This window comes from Epinephelus moara, chromosome 7, assembly GCF_006386435.1.
Source record: "Epinephelus moara isolate mb chromosome 7, YSFRI_EMoa_1.0, whole genome shotgun sequence".
Classification (NCBI taxonomy): domain Eukaryota; kingdom Metazoa; phylum Chordata; class Actinopteri; order Perciformes; family Serranidae; genus Epinephelus; species Epinephelus moara.
In genome coordinates, this window is record NC_065512.1 from 34894651 (window position 1) to 34912303 (window position 17653).

Here is a 17653-nt window from a genome sequence, read left to right on the forward strand (position 1 = left end):
CCTTTCAAAACAAAAAATTACAACCCTTAGTACATGTATTTATTATGGCTCCAACTAACACTTATTTTAATTACTGATTAATCCAATCTGCAATCTTTTCTTTCATCATCAGGTAATACAGTGTCAGAAAATTGTGCAAAATTCACATCGCAATTTCCTAGAGCTCAGCCTGACATCTTCAAATAGCTTTTGCCAGTGCTTATTACAAAACAAGGACATGTTCAAATAACTGTGATATAAAATGTTTTTTTGGTGACAAATGATTAATTGATTATCAAAATTTACCAAATTGTCATTGCTGCACTAATATTTATTAAGGACACTTAGGGTTTAACTATGTTAATATCCTCTAGGGTAATGACAAATCAGTGAGACCTGCTGAGGTAAAACTTAGTTTCATCAAAAAATGTTTGCATAGAAATTTGAATATGAAGTGGTGGTTTTGTATTTGTATATACATAAATATATATATATATATATATTTATGGAAAGTACTGCAAACACAAAATGTCAGATAATGCTTAAATGGAAGCAATTAACCAAACAAGAAAGACATTGAAACCACTGTCAGAAACCTGCAGGGCAAGTAAAACAGTCCGTGTGGACAGGCAGAATGCACTGGCAGAAATGCTATCTTGGAACCCATAGGCTGATTTTTGAAAAATATATATATTTTTAAGTGCATTCATTTGCTGATAATTGTTTGTAGAGATTAACCGAAATGACCGGCGCACAGAGGAGGAAGTATTGGCTTGGATATCCAATGAATACACTGGACTAGCCTGAAATATTAGCCATTGCCCCTGAGGCCTATCATTGTTAGACCGATAGCTGACAGGTTTCGAGATTGATCAAATATAAACTAAGGTTCTGTCTGATTTTATTAAAACTACTCATGGGTGCAGGAAGGTGGGTCCTGTAGCACCCCTATTGACAAGGGATGGAACAACACAGTTTGTAAATAGTTGACTATCTCTTGGGCTACCTGAACATTTGTTTTAAAGTTTGAACAGCGTATGATAAGGTACCTGTCAGAAAATATATGAAAAAAAGATGCTGAAAATGTGCAGATCTAATTAATTCCTCCGAACTGACGTTACAACCTCATCACATCAGGTCAAAGTGCAAGGGTCGGGCTCAGCTCATGGGGCAGCTAGCAGTAGATAAAGAGTGCCCCAGGAATGAGTCCCTAAAACCTGGAAATAAGTTAGCATTTTAGCACTCCTGGTCCCCTCATCTCAAAGTCAACGGGTTTTTTCGAATGGGTTTTTGGTTAGACACCTGAAATAAGGTCTATGGTTAACACAGAGACTTTAATGTTTGTTCTATGTGGCTACATGGCTTTATAGCCTCACTGTGGTGGTGACGTTAAGTCATGCGACAATGGTGTAGTTTAATTATTGCCTATTGTTTGCTTTTTACTTATAGTGATTGCATTTACATTTCAGACATCATAAAAGTAGTGTTCATTTATGAAGGTTATCTTGTTGAACAAAACGTGTGAGTATCATAAACATTTGTTTGCCACCGAGCTTATTTTCTGCAGTAATCTAAAATCCAATGTAAAAAATTCCATAGGCTTTTTGAAAAGGGAACCAGGACATTGCTAACATCTATGTTGGCCTACAGAAAAGTGTCATCCCTGGAGCACTCTATTTGTTGTAGCGGGAGCTAATCAATAGTGCAGACAGGCTGAGAAAGAACAGAAATTTGTCAGGACAGTTTTTGAGCTGCTTTTTAGACACTGCGGGGGCATATCAATTGGGATGGAGTTTGATAACAGCTAATGATGAAGTTGACGAAGAGTGGCTTCAGCAAACAGATAACTGGATGTCCGCCACCATTCAAAAGGAAATACTAGAAATGTTGGCCCATGTTAGGCACATAAATCACCTGGTTATGGTTAGGAAAAGATCATCCTAAAACACCCACGTTTGGTGGCACAATCACAGTTGAAAATGCCACCTGTCACTCTAATCTGTACCGCCCACAGTTCAGTATTTTATTGATACTCGTATCGGTTCTTTTTCATTACTTAATAGTTGCTTTTTAGAAAATGTGTTAATTTAAAAAAGAATACGTTCAGAGAAGGATTACAATTGGTTATTGTAGATATAATTACGTTGCTTCTAGAGTACCAACAGTAATGTTTACAATGTTTCCGGGGCAGCAGTAGCTCAGTCCATAGGGACTTGGGTTGGGAACCGGAGGGTCAAGTCCCGTCCGGACCAAAATATGGAGCGTGGACTGGTGGCTGGAGAGGTGCCAGTTCACCTCCTGGGCACTGTCGAGGTGCCCCTGAGCAAGGCACCGAACCCCCCAACCACTTGGAGCNGAGTGAAGTTTAATTGTCATCAATCAGTATCAGGTCTTCTCCCTGCACTTTGTCCTCCTCTCTCTGCTGTGATTCACTGCCTGCAGGTAGCGCTGGTAGATGAAGGAGGGGCTGCTTTATCACAGCCAGCAGCTAAGTTTACAAGAATTAGCCAAATTTTAAGATAACTGAAGACTAAGCTAAGCAGTTATTTAGTGTAAGCTTTTGTTTTAGCTTGTTTGTAACACTTTGCTATTAGCTGAGCCAGTGCATTGTGCTTATGTGAAACCGTGACGGTAGTGGCAGGTGAATGAGAGACAACAGACTAATATATCGCTTTCTACATGTTTATGCTTGTTGAGCAGGTTATTGATAAAGTATTGCCTTTTTAATCACGAATGATTTATTGCACTTACAGTAAAGAGCGTAGTCAACGTCAACTTGATTAATCTTCACTATACCATGTCCACCATGGCCTATCAGCTCTTTTTGCTTGTTGAACACTTGTATTAATAAAGTATTGGCTGTTTATGAGCAAAAGTTTTATTGCACTTACATTACTTACAGTAATGTAAATAATGCTCACAAAGTGGAGTAATTTTCAAGTTATCTTGCCTTCTTCTCTATCGCGGCCTCTCAGTTCTGCTGTTCGCTGACTTCACCCTATGTTGTATATGTGTGTGTGTGCGCGCGTTCATGTAGAGGTCCGCCCTTACATAGAGAGCAGGGGAGAGGCTACAGTATGATCAAACATCAAAAAGTACCGATAAAAGAACCAATAACGTTGGAGCTTATTAATACTACGATCTTTAATAATCTGTCCCTGGGGCCTGTTCAATACCAGGTTTTGGTACCCATCCCTGTTACTGTTGCCTATTTCTTGCCAAAAATGATGTCAGAAACATGTTTTAGTGCACTATGTAGCTGTAATATGAGAGTTTGTAATCAGGAAGTGGGTGCCATACTGTTTTCTCTATTGTGATATTGGACAGACATACCGAAGCAATGCATCATATTCCACAATGTCCAATTTTATTGACATCATTTATTATTGACTTAAACATCAGTTTTAATTATCATACAAGTTATGTTGAGGTTACATGTTTTTGCATTAATAACAAAATAATTTCTGTAAGTTTGGTTTTTAGCATCTTTTTAGACAGTTGTGTTTGGTTACTTTTTATCACCTGTCCCCTGGGTTGCACAGGCTTGCAGACTGTTGATGTGCACAAGTAAAAAAAAAAAAAAAAGCCAGTTATTTTGGGTTGTTCCATTATGTAACATTAGATTAATCAGCAATGGAGTTACTTAGCAATTAAATATTTCTATCCTGTATACATTTTACCACCACAGCTAAGCGTCACTGTCAGGTGTTCCAAACACAAGTATGGCTGACTGTGAACTGATTTGGCTGATTATGATGCCTGAGTAAGTTGCTGAACACAGCTGCAGACTTAAAACCAGATTCTGTTTCAGGCTGCAGCCAGTTTGTACACAGAAGTGTATAGGTGGTGCAGGTCACAGAGGGACCACATGACCATCATATAACTCTTAGAAATCAGTTTCGCGGTGGTCAGAGGAAGGTAGTGAACCCATTTCGTACAATCAGCACTCAGTTACCCCTATCCTTTATCTCCAACTCTGCTATTCGGCCTGTGTCGTGTTTCACAGCTTCTTCAAGAACTGTTTACAGGAGTGATCCGTTTACATGTGCCAAATTGCGTATTTAATAGCCGAGACATGCCCTGCAACAGAGCGCATGCTTTTAGAAATCAACACCCGGGAGATATATTCACTGGTGGACACAAACTACAAGCACACTCGTTGGTGTCAACATATTTTCTACCTGAATTATTTTCTGATCTCATATAATTTCAAAATGATCTAAGTCAATTTTTAGGAAAATTATCATGACCTTTAAATATACATACATCTGTTGACATTTTGTGTCTCTTCCCCCTTAATAGAATAATAAACTAAATGTTTTGAATCAGTGATATAATTACAGAGTCCCTAAGATTTAATGTTGAATGTGTCGACCCGGCTGTTTTCACAGCAATGTATCTATGAGTATTTGTCGCGTGTGTCATTTTCAAACAGTTCTTGTTAATTTGGAGTAATATGGTTTATTTTTGAATGTTAATTCAAAAACCCATTCATTCTTTTACTTTTGCAACGACAACTCTTTCATATTCCTCATGTTCCCTGTCCTAAATTTTGATGTAGACTGATATGAACATGCTTGATTTTGTCCATGTCTTATCGAATCTCTTGACAGAAATAAAATGTTTGAATTCCAGATATGTTGGCTGCTTCATGGCCCAGTTACTATCTTGACAGGTGTTTATGCAGTGTGATTTGCCTGATGTGGACTTATGGAAGTTGACTGGTGTCATATTGTTGCAGGTGGTGGTTTGGCAGAAGGCCAAGGTGGCCGATCACAGAAGTGCCCTCGTCGCTACACTGGGGGCCGGCGCCGTTGCCAACCTGCTCCCTTGCCACCATCACCAAGAGCAACCAGAGGTTAGTTAAGGGGAAATATGCAGAGAGGGGAGAGTTTTCTTTTGTTTTTCATAACATTGCTGGCAGAACTCCATGCATGTGCACTAGTTAAAAAAACACGGTTGATAAGTCAGTTTGATACAGTTAAGTCTTTTTGATTGTCACATGGACCATTGCTCAGCTAGACAAAGTCACCCTTGAACAGTGTAACAAAGGATGCCATAAATGTGAAGAGACGAGATGGAGTGCATTGCACTCCGATGGATGAGTGTCACAGGCACATAGCACGGCTGAGCTGGCACAGAGCCGCATGCTACCCCTCCCACCTTGTGTCCACAACTTGCACTCTTTGCTCTCATACTGTGACTCCCATGCCCCTTTGCCCTTCATTGTGGGGTCATTATGGAAGTTCATCCTCACAAGACACACACTTTATTAGAAAATGTCATTGTCAACAAGTCCATCCTAAATTGACGTGTCATTTAGTTTTAGTCAAATTCAATGAAAAATATGGTGATGTGGTTGAAATAATGTCATTTTACGTGTTTCAGAAATGTTCTTTGACATTGTGTGACATAAGTACTAATAATCTTAAAAAAAAAAAATTAAAAACAAGTTTGAAACGAGTTGATTTCCATTGGAAATAAATGATGATTCAACGTCTTATTTGTTTTGCTTACTTTAGAATGGCCTAATTGGTCTAAGGCCTAGTTAAGATGGATGCTTTTTGCAGACCAAATGAGAGCATGCACGTTATACTTGACCGTGAGCTAATAACCTCATCCTGAAGGCCTGGGCTGAAGCCAGCAAATGTGGTCAGTTGGTGGCAGGCCAGCTATTCCCTTGCCCTTTTCTTGAGTTCTTTCCTGATGAAGAGTGAGTGATTTTTGTTAGCTAAGCTTTGCTGTGCTGATTGTAATCGAATTATTGTCGAGCGGTGACTTTCTGCTTGGTCACGATAGGTGTCATGTGGCTCGTACCTGCTGCGAGGCTCCCAAGTAATCCAGTCTGACAGATATGGAGCAGCCCTTTTCACCCTGTTTCTCTCTCATTTTCCGTCTTTGTTGTTGTTATTTTGCTGCTGCACTTTGGTGCCCAGTTATGAGAACGACCTTTCACCTTTTCCTCTTACTCCCTGTAGCAATGAAAGAGAACTTTTCTCCTCTTTGTCCCCAACACCAAAGCTTAGTGATCAAGGGAACCAGGTTGACAATTTCATCGGGGCCTCGCTCCAGGAGAGTTGTAAGAGCTGTTCCTCTGCAGAACAAAATGTGACACTCGTTTTTGGCAGCATGACTACGCATAGCCGCGGCCCTCTGGGGCCAGAGGTGCCATTCGTGCTCTCATAAAGTGACCCTAATGAGCAGAAATAGAGAGAAGCATATGTGCCCCGACCTGAAACAGCAGTTCATTTATTAACTTCATTGGCGTGCGTTGCTGCTAATAATGAGCCCGAGGCTATGTGGAAAAAAAAGCATAGTTATGCTGCTTGCAATCTGTAGCACATTAATAGCTTTCCATAATTTCTTACTAGCTTACATTCATAATGGAGTTGTGCAATTGTTCAGCTTTATGTTGAGTCATCAATTTTAGCTCATGAGAACTGCCTCTGGCATGAGTCTGGGTGAAAGGTGATCATGTACGACATGCTATGGACAAGTTCACAGTGGAGCCTGCATGTTGATAAAACAAACTCAGGCATCTCACTGCCTGTCTTTCTCCATCAATCCAAATTTGTGTGAAAAGAAGTTTGGTATTTATATACATTGAATATGTAAAGAAGTTGATGAGATGAACGTAGTGAACCTCTAAGGGAATGTAGCTTTACTACTCGTCCTCATTATGCCAGGACAGTGTATGTGCGGTATGCTAAGACAGATGCTGAGTGCCTGTTTCCTTGCACACAACCAGAATTAATGGCATCATTACAAGCTGTGCAGTTGTGCTGTCAGCGGAATGGATCATCTGTGCCGTCCTAATTGAAAATGTAATGATGATAAAGCTCATGTAATTTCAAGTTTTCAGAACTAGTAGGTACACTGTTATTTGTTAAGTAGTGTGATATTTTCCTCACTGTATTTTTTGTCTGGCATGTTTATGTATGACACCTATTTTGTGGTTATCTGTTGGATCATTAATATTATTATTATTTTTATTTTATTCAGATTGTTTTAGATGGCTTTTTTCCAAAGCCTGGAGCAGATTACTCTTCTACAAGCTCATCTAACCCTGACAAAACATTTATATTTGTCAACAACCGGCCTGTCCACCAAAAAGATATAATGAAGGTAGAGTCGTTCTGGATAACTCAGCACAACACAATTCATACTTTTAATAATTTTTTTGGTATCTGATGCAATTCTTATATTTCATGTTTACATGGACACCTGTGATGGATCATCAGTTGGTGCGTCAACACTACACCGCTCAGTATCCAGATGACCAGGCCAGAAACCGCTACCCCACCCTCATGCTTAAAATTATGGTCCCACCATCCTCAGTCGACATCAATCTGACACCAGACAAGACCCAGGTTCTTCTTCATAACAAGGTAGCTATGATACTTATTATATTTGGATAGAATTTGGTCAGATGTAATTTTAGTCATGGTCCAGCCGTTAGAGGAATAAACCCAAAACCCCTCATCTGCTAGGTGTGATTGGTAATTAAATTCTGTGTACCATCAATATTAGGGATGCACCGATTGTGAATTTCTGGGCCGATTCCAATGTTTAAAATTCAGCCGATAGCCAAAACTGATGGTTTTTTTAATTTATTTTTTTGAGTTTGTTTCTTTTTATTTATCACAGTTCCCTCTCTAGTATCTATTCTATACTGCTGTAAAAATAACAAATTTCTCATTCAAACAACAATATTTATTTAAGTTTGAGAGTAAGATCTCTGTTTGTCCCAAACATGTTTTCTGTTGTCCACAAGATGATGGGACGCTGTTAGTATCGAGCCCTGCTTTTTATCCTGCGTAAAATTGACACAGCAGAAAAACATCAGCCACTTCCAGCGGTGAATGTCATCTTGTCTGTGGATAGGCTAATACCAGTCAACAGAGCGAATATTGGTAGATAAATCGGTGCATCCTTGGTTGTTGTTTTTTTTACCATTTATGATCTGTCTGAAATTTAGGAGGCTGTGCTGATGGCAGTAGAGATATTTCTGGTTTCTGTCTATGGCCATCGGCCCAGTGGTGACCCACCAGCTGAGAAGCACCTCAGTCATGAGACGTCCCCATCACTATCTAGTCCTTCGCAGACTGATGCTTCACAATCATACAATGAACAAAGTAAAGACATGGATGACAGTCTCACCAACCACCACGGTAACATCCTTGGAGATGTACCTGAACACAGTGAAACAGCTCTGTCAACAGCAGTAAGCACTGCTGCTTCACTGGACTGCCAGACCTCAAATGGCAGCTCTTCATCGTCTGTAGCAGAGGACTGGATCATCAACCAAATCCCAGCTGGACTTGAGTCTAACTTTTCTCTCTGTGACGACAAAATGTCTCAAAGCTGCACCCCGACAGCAGACACAGGTTCAGCAAGCAAGTCCTCTGAGAGACTTGAGGACAATGCTGCATCAGGTGCAGATGCGAGCAAAGACCACATATCAGCTGAAGACTGGAGCAGGGGGACGGCTTTGACCGACCCTGTATCACGAGAACCCTTACTGCCCGTCAAAATCCACCAGCCCTCAAAGAACAATAATTCCGACTCAGATGAGATCAAGTGTCCAGACAGCTCTAACAAAAAGATGTTCAATGCTATAACAGAGAAGCGGGCTGCTCTGACAGCCTACGACCTGATCAGCAACCGTGCCATGAGGGCACCACTGTCTCCTGCCGCCCTGTTCGAGAAGGAGGCCAGAACAGAGATCCTCAGGGAGAAGCCTACAGCCAGCCTGCAGGATATCAGCATCACCGTTCATGAGAGGTGGAAAAATCTGAGGGAGGAAGACCGTAAGAAGTGAGTTTCCAGACCTTCACCTTTCCAAGCAGTTGTTTCCATTTCTTATTTGCAAGGCAGAGAGAGGGGGGAAAGTCTGACCTGTCGTTTGCATGTGTAAAGCCTAGTCTGGAAATTTTGTTGATAGGAGCTGTGTTTCTAATTTCCAGACAACTATGTCTAATAGGGGCTGAGGTAGATGACATTTTCCGCAGTGCAGCAGGTGTCACTCATGGTGAAATGTCCTCTATTGCCAGAGTATACCATCGACCACGTGGCAGACTTTATTGAACTTTAAGGGAATATCAAATCAACTGAAATTGTCTTTATTTCCCATACCTACAATAGTCCCTAAACATTGATTCATAGAGACACTGACTGATATATGAACTCACTCTTCCCTTTATACACAGTCTCTGATATTTCCTGATTTCCAATTCCAATACCACAACATGAATTTAATATCTAAACGTACTGTTTCCAGGTTCAGGTTCCAGTCTCTTGTCCTTTAAAATCTCACCTACACTTTCTTCACAAGTGGTATGAAGAGTGACACATAGTTGGCTAGTCAAGAACAGATTTGGCACAGAACAGATGGAGGTAATGAGTGTTTGTGTTTGACCCTTGCTCCTTCTGGGTCAAAGGATTTACATTAATGAAGGTAAGACAGGGATGGAGTTAGTTGAAAAACAAACAAAATATAAACATATGGTGATCAGAGATATGTGCATTTTTGGTAGAATAGTGTACCATTCTCCAGGCTAAAGATGTGCATTTGCTTCTCACTCAAGTTTGAGATCTCAGTACACAAAAAGAAATTGAAAATGGTGCTATTAGCAGGTCAGAGAGCACAGCACAGTGCACAAACCACTGGCAACTCCTAAGTTTGGTTAACTGATCGTGTTAAAATCAATTATGAAATAGGAGAAGAGGTGAATCTTGTCACTATTTATAATGGTCCAGATGGATGGACACGTCAGCAAAAAGTACAAACTGTGCTACCTACTGATCTCTAGCCACTGAGCTACTCAGCAAGTAGCATTATGGAATAACACCAGTACACTGTGCTGAAGGCACTTCAACCCAATTATGTTAAATTACTGCATACCAATTTAAAGTAATTGCAAAGTTGGAAAATGTGTATCAGCAGTAGTTGGGGCCTTATGTAAGGTATGGAAGAGTGTATGGAAAAAGACATCTGTTTAGAATCCCGCCTTGCTGTACTGCTGTCTTAAACATGAAATAGGATGTGGCAAGGACTTGGCTCCTTTCACCTCCACTGTTAAGTGGCATACCACTTCTAGGAATTACACTAGAACAAGTTCAAGAAACAGGTTCTTTGAATAATGGGGTGCTGAAGTGTGAGCCCTAATGCTTAACATGTGAAGATCTATGGAAACATGAGTTGGCAAACTGTTTTGCTGAGGAAAGTACCCTATAGATTTATCAAATTTTCAACATGTTGTTTACATGTGCACTGAGAACAAGGTAGTACTTCATATCTAAAGTCTTATTTTAGAACATACTGTAATTTGTTCTAGGTAGACGACAAGAGATGGCAGCTAAGCAGCAGTGTATCACTCATTTAGTGATGAAGGCATGTAGATGTTAGGTGGACTTAGATGCAGAGGTTACATGTTACTGCTGTTTCTACAGCATAATTTGTGTGTGAAGCAGGTGTTAACTACATTTTGAAATGTAGTCATTTAAATGCTGTTGACACAAATACCATGCATAACGTAGACATTTAAGTGATAATCCTTCCATAAAGTTGGGGGACTGACAAGAGACAGGTTAAATGAAGATTGGTCAAAACTGAAGCAACAGAGACAGAGATATCCTGACTTGTAGTTCCTAGTACTGTATGTGTCAAGCCCCCAAAACACCGGCTTTTTGGCTGGACCACAGCAAAGCAAGGGGCAGCCCTACAGAACCGAAAAATCTTCCACTGAGTCCCTGAAAGTTAATAAAGGAATGATGAAGTTGCACCACTGGCCAGTGAAGTTTGAGTCACCCTATTGGCTGTTGCTCTTTCGAAATGAATAGGCACAACAGTGTTTCCGCTGGTAACGCCATTGCCTCCTCCATTAAATATTAGAGATGTTCCGATATCATTTTTTCCTCCTGATTCTGATTCCTGAATTTGTGTATCAGCCAGCACTGAGTACCAGTCCGATACCATTGCGTTGAAAACAAAAAAAGAACAGCTGTATATTACTATCCCTGTATGGGTGTGAAATCATTACTGTTATTGTATGGCATGGCTCAGGTTAAAAACCTTTGTAAAACATGGACAAGTATGCCATAGAACTTTATTTTATTATCTAGTTTGACATTTTGCTAATGGCTAACGTTACACTTTTTACTGCAAATCATTTCGTCTTTGCCTCTCAAACAGTAGCTGTCAGTGGCCGCACAGCGAAATCTTCTGTGTAGGCTACTGTAAAGTTTAGCAGTATTGGTGCATAGACTTGTGTACCAGCCGTTACCCAATCACATATTTTAGGCAGTATCAGAGGCATTTCTGATACTAATATTGGTATCAGTACAGATCTATCAATCATCTGATCCACTTTCTCAATCCATACGTGGTTGTTATTTCTGCCAAAAGCCTTTGCTGCTCTATCCACAAAGCTCGACCCATAAAGCTTCATTTAAATAGATGGATAAATAGAGATGCACCGATTGCAATTTTCTTTCTTGTAAGAACTATAAGCGACAGCAAACACAAACATTTATCAACTTTTATTTCATGGAAAATTAATTGTATGTTTGTAATAAAACAGGGACTATTATAACATTTTTTTTAAAAACTGCACCAAGTTACAGGACCTGTTCTCACTCAAACTCAAAATAGAAAAGGGCTCCAGGTTACTGGGCAAAGCTTATTTGTACTAATAAAATTTCAGTGTATTCCTCTTTATCTAACATGTTTCACTTTCTCACAACAAAACAGGTGCAACAGATCTATATATGCTCAATTGAATTATTTTCATATCAGAGAAGAATCAAAGAAAATATTAGTCTATACTGTGCACATAGGCCTATTATAGAGTCAAATCTGTCTTAAACTGTGTATTTATTTACATATCTATTTCTTTATACAAAACTATTAATGAATCAGTGTCTATTTACAAAAATGTAAAGATGTGTATATTTTATTATATTAACTTCCACTCCTGCAGTGAGCGGCATCTCCCTGCCCACCCAACACTGTGTGCAAGATGCAAGAAGAGAGGGGGAGAACTGGAACTGTTGGCAAAAGAGCTGGTCACTGCGGTTACTCTGAGCAGCATACATGGGAATGAATCATAATATAGTAGCATAATATATAGCATTTTATCCTGATAGTTTGAGTAAGTTGCTAAATTAGTCACTAGTCCTTTTTTTTTTAGAAATAAAGTCGCTAAGCTGTCGCTAAATCTATCGAGAAAGTCGGCAAATTGGCAGCACTGTGTGTCTGTGCCGCTGTGTGCCCGATGTAAACAATCGCGAAGCTCACGTTTATTTGAGTGGCACAGAATGGGACTGATCGGCTGGTCGCAGGTCATGGCCGATCAATTGTTGAATCTCTACTGAGAAATTTAGGTGGAGCTCAAAAATATTGCACCTTCGGTGCCACTGATTTTTCTTTGTAAATTTATATTTTCCTGTATATGTGTTTCAAATGTGGTGTTTTAATCCTGGGTTTGTAGGGTGTTGACACAGTTTGATGCGTATGTGTCAGAATAACAGTATGTGGTCGAATGACAGAGGGAGATTGAGAGAGTGACGGTGGATGCGCCCAAAGCCGATAGGTGTTGGCAGTAAGAGCTCAGGAGAAATGAGCAGTTACGTTGTCAAGTGGTAGTAGATGCACATCGTAGGTTTCAGCTTGTCCATGAATAAACACTGCAGCTCCTCAAGATTCAAGTAAAGTTCCCGAATCTTGTTTCCCAACTGCTGGCTACTGTTCATAATTGTCATGGGATGCAACCTAGGTCTGTTTAACAAAGTAACACAAACCATTGCCTGTCCATGGTGTGATGGCATGTGACTGAAATAGGGAAATAACAGAAAAAACAATTGTCCACAGTTATTATAGATACTACCACTGACTATCCCTGTAACTTTTTGGTCATAATTTAACTTACTGATACCATATACAAGGTTTTGACCTTGTCTTGTTGTCAAAAAATGTAAGTGTCAAGCCCTATCAGGATAACCCTGATGAGAGTATTAGGATTTTCTCTCAGACTTTGGAGAGCTCCCTTCAGAGCAACAGAATACATTTTACCACTGTTTACACAGAATGAGCAGTACTCCTCATTAGGGCTGGGTTAAAATCCTTGATTCATCTGATTCAAATCAATCTTCATTTGAATGATCCAATATTGATTCATAAAATCTCAGATCGATCTTTTACAATCCGCCTTTTTCCACAGATGCACTACACTTTAATCCCTTTAATCTCACCGGCATTAAATGGGCCCGACTTAAATTATCAAAGACTGTCATATTAATAGGATCAGACATTATCAGTTCTTTTATCTGTACTTTTTAATGTTTTGGTATAATTTACTTTAATGTGCTGCAGCACTGCCTCCTGCTGTTTGTGCATTATGGCTGATTCTCCACATACTCACACAAAGACAGCAGAGCTGACAAGCCGCTGTGGGGATGGTTGAGTGAAGATGACACTAACTACATTTGTTACTTGAAGTGTAATAAATCATTCGCGAGTGAAAAGGCAATATTTTTATCAATAAATTTGCTCAACAAGCATAAACATGTAAACATGTAGAAAGCGATATTTGAATCTGCTCTGTCTGCACTCTCTCATCCACAGCTGCTTGTGTTATGTTTTACACAAGCTAAGCACATTAGCTCAGCTAATAGCAAATTGTTACAAACAAACTCAAACAACAACAGCTGTTAATGTCTAACTGTGTAGCTTAGTTTGCCAAATTTACCAGCGGTAATGTTACCTGCAGGCGGTGATTCCATCAGCAGCAGAGGGAGGAAGACAGAGGACAGGAGGACTAATACTGACTGACTGTCTGTGTTCTTCATTCTTTCTAAATTTCACTCAGTACCCTATTTTAATGTCAGGAAAATGATTTACTGTATGTTGCCAGTGAGATCTTACTGAGTTATGTAGTGACTTTGCTGTTGTAATGTTACTGTTGCTGCTCTATACATTTTGTTAAATTTAAAAAATTTCAATTCTGACCCTGCTCTGAATTTATTCTTTTTTAAAATCATTCCTTGTACAATCTACAACATTATTCTCTGAGAATTGGTATTGTAATGGAAATATCCCGATTGAATAGATATTGCATCAATCAATGAATTGAATCAGAAATCGAATCAGAACCTTGTGAATCGAAATCGAATCGATATAGGGAGGCAGTGGCGATAGCCAGCCCTGATCCTCATGATGAGTAAATTGAATTTAAAATTTGACTTTGGTGGAGTGCCAAGTGCCAGGTTTTTAACCTAGGTGCTTGAGCATGTTTTTGTTCTACAAATCTCCAAGTCAGTGCATGTATGAATAAATTTCTAAGAGGGTTTTTGCTACTGTTGTGGCTCTAAAAGACTTGGTTGAACTCTGCAGGTATGAGGAGAAGGCAAGAAAACACCTGGAACACCACGACCAAAGGACCAAGTTGGCCTCTGCTGAAGGCCCCAGAGAGACGAGCGTTAGCACCCCAAGGGGACATGCACAGGGCCAGAAACGCAAGGCCCCACTATCCAACCAGCAGCTGCTGGACCAGCTCTTCTCTGCACAGCCCCAAAAGAAGACAAGGAGCCCTGCACCTAAGCCCTCGCAGCCCCTCCCCTGCAGTGTAGCTGCCCTTCGGCTGCAGCTTCAGCGCCTTTCATCCCAGAGCAGCACAGTGCCACGGGGCCTCCGTCTTGTAAACCGGCTGGCCTCTCTGAGCGCCTGGGTCATTTTATGTGGTCAGAGGCTCATGTTGTTAAACCCATTTCGAGTGGAGGAGGCCTTGCTGTTTAAGAGACTCCTAGAGAATAATATACTTCCAGCAGTGAGTCTGCAGAACCCTATACAGTTAACAGATGGGTAACGTATCACTCACTTCTTAACAGCATAATGCCAATCCTGACAGCACACTCATCCTATTTCTTTACATACATATACAGTATGTTTGAGACAGTTTTTAAGACAAATAAATCCTAATCCTTGGTTTCTGTTAAAGCTTTTCTAATGTATGATATAATCACTGTTGTTGTATGTTAAACATGTCCGTGTTTCTCTTTTTAATAGAAATCTAGGGGGAGCTGAATATACTGAAGCTTTGTGCAACATGGAGAAACGAAGCCCTGAGCTAAATGGAGGGGCCCTCTTCTCTGATCCCAGGCTTGTGGCTAATGGGTTTAAAATCCAACTCACTCCAGGTATAAAAATTCAGACTGTATGAGGCAGTCTTATATGATTGAACATTAATTTGCCAATTGTGTTCCTCTGAACCTGATTACAAGCTTCTCTTTCTTTGAGGTTAGCTGTTTAAAGGTCTCATGGATCATCCAGTTTTATTCAACAAATGTTAGAGCCATTTGCCCTCATTGAATGTCATAGTTCACCAGTCACCTAGAAATGTCAAACGTACAGTCCCAAGTAACTGGATTACAGGCAATTATTTCTGACAGAGTTTCTGTTTATCGGATTAGTTGTGGTACGACTCAGTATTCCCATTCCCTCAACAAATTAGTCCATCATGAACAACAATGAATGATGAAATAGTGAATGTGATATAACCTTAACATGTTTTGTTTTTTCGTAATTAAAGCATGGTCTTTTATAATTGATCATGACACGTGTAATAACAACTTTGACACATTATAACAACATAGTCATACAGTATGTACATGACCTTCTTTATTTGCACACATGTACAAGGAGTAAAGTTTTGTGACAAGTTATCTCTGAAATAAGCACACGTTTACAATTAACACACTAAGAAATGAGCCATATTAACAAATAATCTGGTAATGTTGAACAACTAGTTTGTTTAATGCAGCTGGTACAAGATATTAAAGTAACTGATAAGAAAAGATAATTGATGCATCTAGACTGACAGGTTGCTCTGATAATTACAGTATACATTATTGTAGTTTAATCATGTATATACTCTAATAAATTAGGGAAAAAGTAAAGGTTGTGTAAATTATAATGTAAAATAAATCAGAATAACTCCAATTAAACTTGTTTTTGTCAGCTTCATCATCATTATTGTGACAATATTTCTCAGCTGGCTTGCAGAGCGGTATACAGTGTCCTGTGAGTGTTGGTTGTTTTGGTTGCTGGAATGGTTCACCTCAGTTGACATTGGCTCTCTGCCTGACAGAGTGGTCTCACAGTGGGGTTTGTACCCCAGCGTGCAGGTGATGAGAATGGTTGCCCTTTAAGAAATTCAAGGAATTTTCATTTGGCACTGCCAGCCTCGGTGGGTGTGCATGGGACTGAAGGTAGCGGCATATATAAGATGGTTTCATTGCACAATCTCTGCTGCATACCTTATCCTTTTCCTAGGATTGGTTTGCGTGTCATGTTTATTTTGCAAAAACTTTTAAGGAAGTTTGTTACTGTCAGTTATTGCTCTCTACATATATTTTAAACAACAAATTTATTGCAACACAACCTGCACAGAAATATTTAAGAAATATAACTGCCTCTGCACCTCCAGGTTTTTTTGTACCTCTGTGAGTTGATTTTGAATCCAAAGTCGTGTATCAGAAATATGAATTGTGCATGATTTGCAGTATTTCCTCATGAAATGAGAAGCTATCATTCTTCCACCCTACAAGACAACTTCCTTCCAGTCTGCTGGGGCTTCTATTAGTCATTTAACACTCCATTTGGCCCTTTGCTTGTTTGACTTGGTCATCAGTCCGGCCGTAAACCACAATATTTATTTATTATTCTTTCCTGGAGATAGTAGTAGCGTCTGGAGTATATTAATCCTTGTTTTCTGCTTGTTTTGGCAAGGCCTCACGTCAGCCGAGAGACATCTGGAAGTGACAGCAATGGCAGACTGCGTGCCTTTCCTCGGTGTGGAGGACCTTAGGGAGATCCTGACTGCAGTTCTTCACAGAAAGGCCAGGACTGTGCAAGAGTGCCGGCCACTTAAAGTCACAAACTACCTACAAGTGAGAGATTAACAATGGCATTACTGCAGTTTTTTTGTGTTTTATTAAATATCTAAATTGCGACTTTGCCCCACAGGGTGAAGCAGTACGACTTGCCCGTCAGTTACCTACAAAGTTATCCAGGGAAGATGTGGAGGAAACCCTTCTACGGATGGATAAGCAGCTCGCTGAGAGCAACCGGACCTGCATCCATGGACGACCATTTCTCCAACACCTATCTGACATCCCTACTACAGACCAGGAAGCTAAAGCTCTGCTGAAGCCTTTAGAGCTGTGAGAAGTAGACGCCTCAATAAAAATAATCACAGCAATAAATTATTAATGGAGCAGCTGTGTCATTTTAATGCAGCTGATTATTCCCAAAGTAAATTAACTCATTTGTTTTCATTCAGCTCAAATGATGTCCAACTTTGTTACAAGCAGAACATAAAAATAAAAGTATTTTTCCACATTTGTGCTTTGATGAAGCATGTTTCTTGTGAACCTCAAATTGCTCATTTTCATTTTGATCATTCACATCACAATATATTACATAACATTTAATTTAATACATAATTACTGACGACTGTATGTGTGATGTCTGTTTTTCACATAACTTCAAAATAGGGGGGGGGGGGGCGGCTAGTTGCTGTGGAAGGACGTAAGTTAGAATCCTTCGACTGGCTCAGAAAGTCTTGATGACGAGTGTGAACAGGAAATGTTCCCTTAGCATCTACTGTTGTCTGGC

At 39.9% G+C, this 17653-nt stretch overlaps 1 protein-coding gene across 3 annotated transcripts in view; it reads left to right on the forward strand.

Moving 5' to 3' along the window:
- pms1 (PMS1 homolog 1, mismatch repair system component) overlaps positions 1 to 17369 on the forward strand; it is a 40483-nt gene extending 23114 nt beyond the window's left edge. For all 3 annotated transcript variants that reach the window (XM_050049578.1, XM_050049576.1, XM_050049577.1), the window contains exons 6-13: positions 4721 to 4837; positions 6982 to 7104; positions 7221 to 7367; positions 7958 to 8796; positions 14372 to 14839; positions 15044 to 15174; positions 16766 to 16926; positions 17003 to 17369. In XM_050049578.1, the coding sequence (XP_049905535.1) occupies positions 4721 to 4837; positions 6982 to 7104; positions 7221 to 7367; positions 7958 to 8796; positions 14372 to 14839; positions 15044 to 15174; positions 16766 to 16926; positions 17003 to 17203 (2187 nt within the window). In that variant the 3' untranslated portion in view covers positions 17204 to 17369. The remainder of the gene's footprint in view (positions 1 to 4720; positions 4838 to 6981; positions 7105 to 7220; positions 7368 to 7957; positions 8797 to 14371; positions 14840 to 15043; positions 15175 to 16765; positions 16927 to 17002) is intronic.
- Positions 17370 to 17653: the final 284 nt, after the last annotated feature.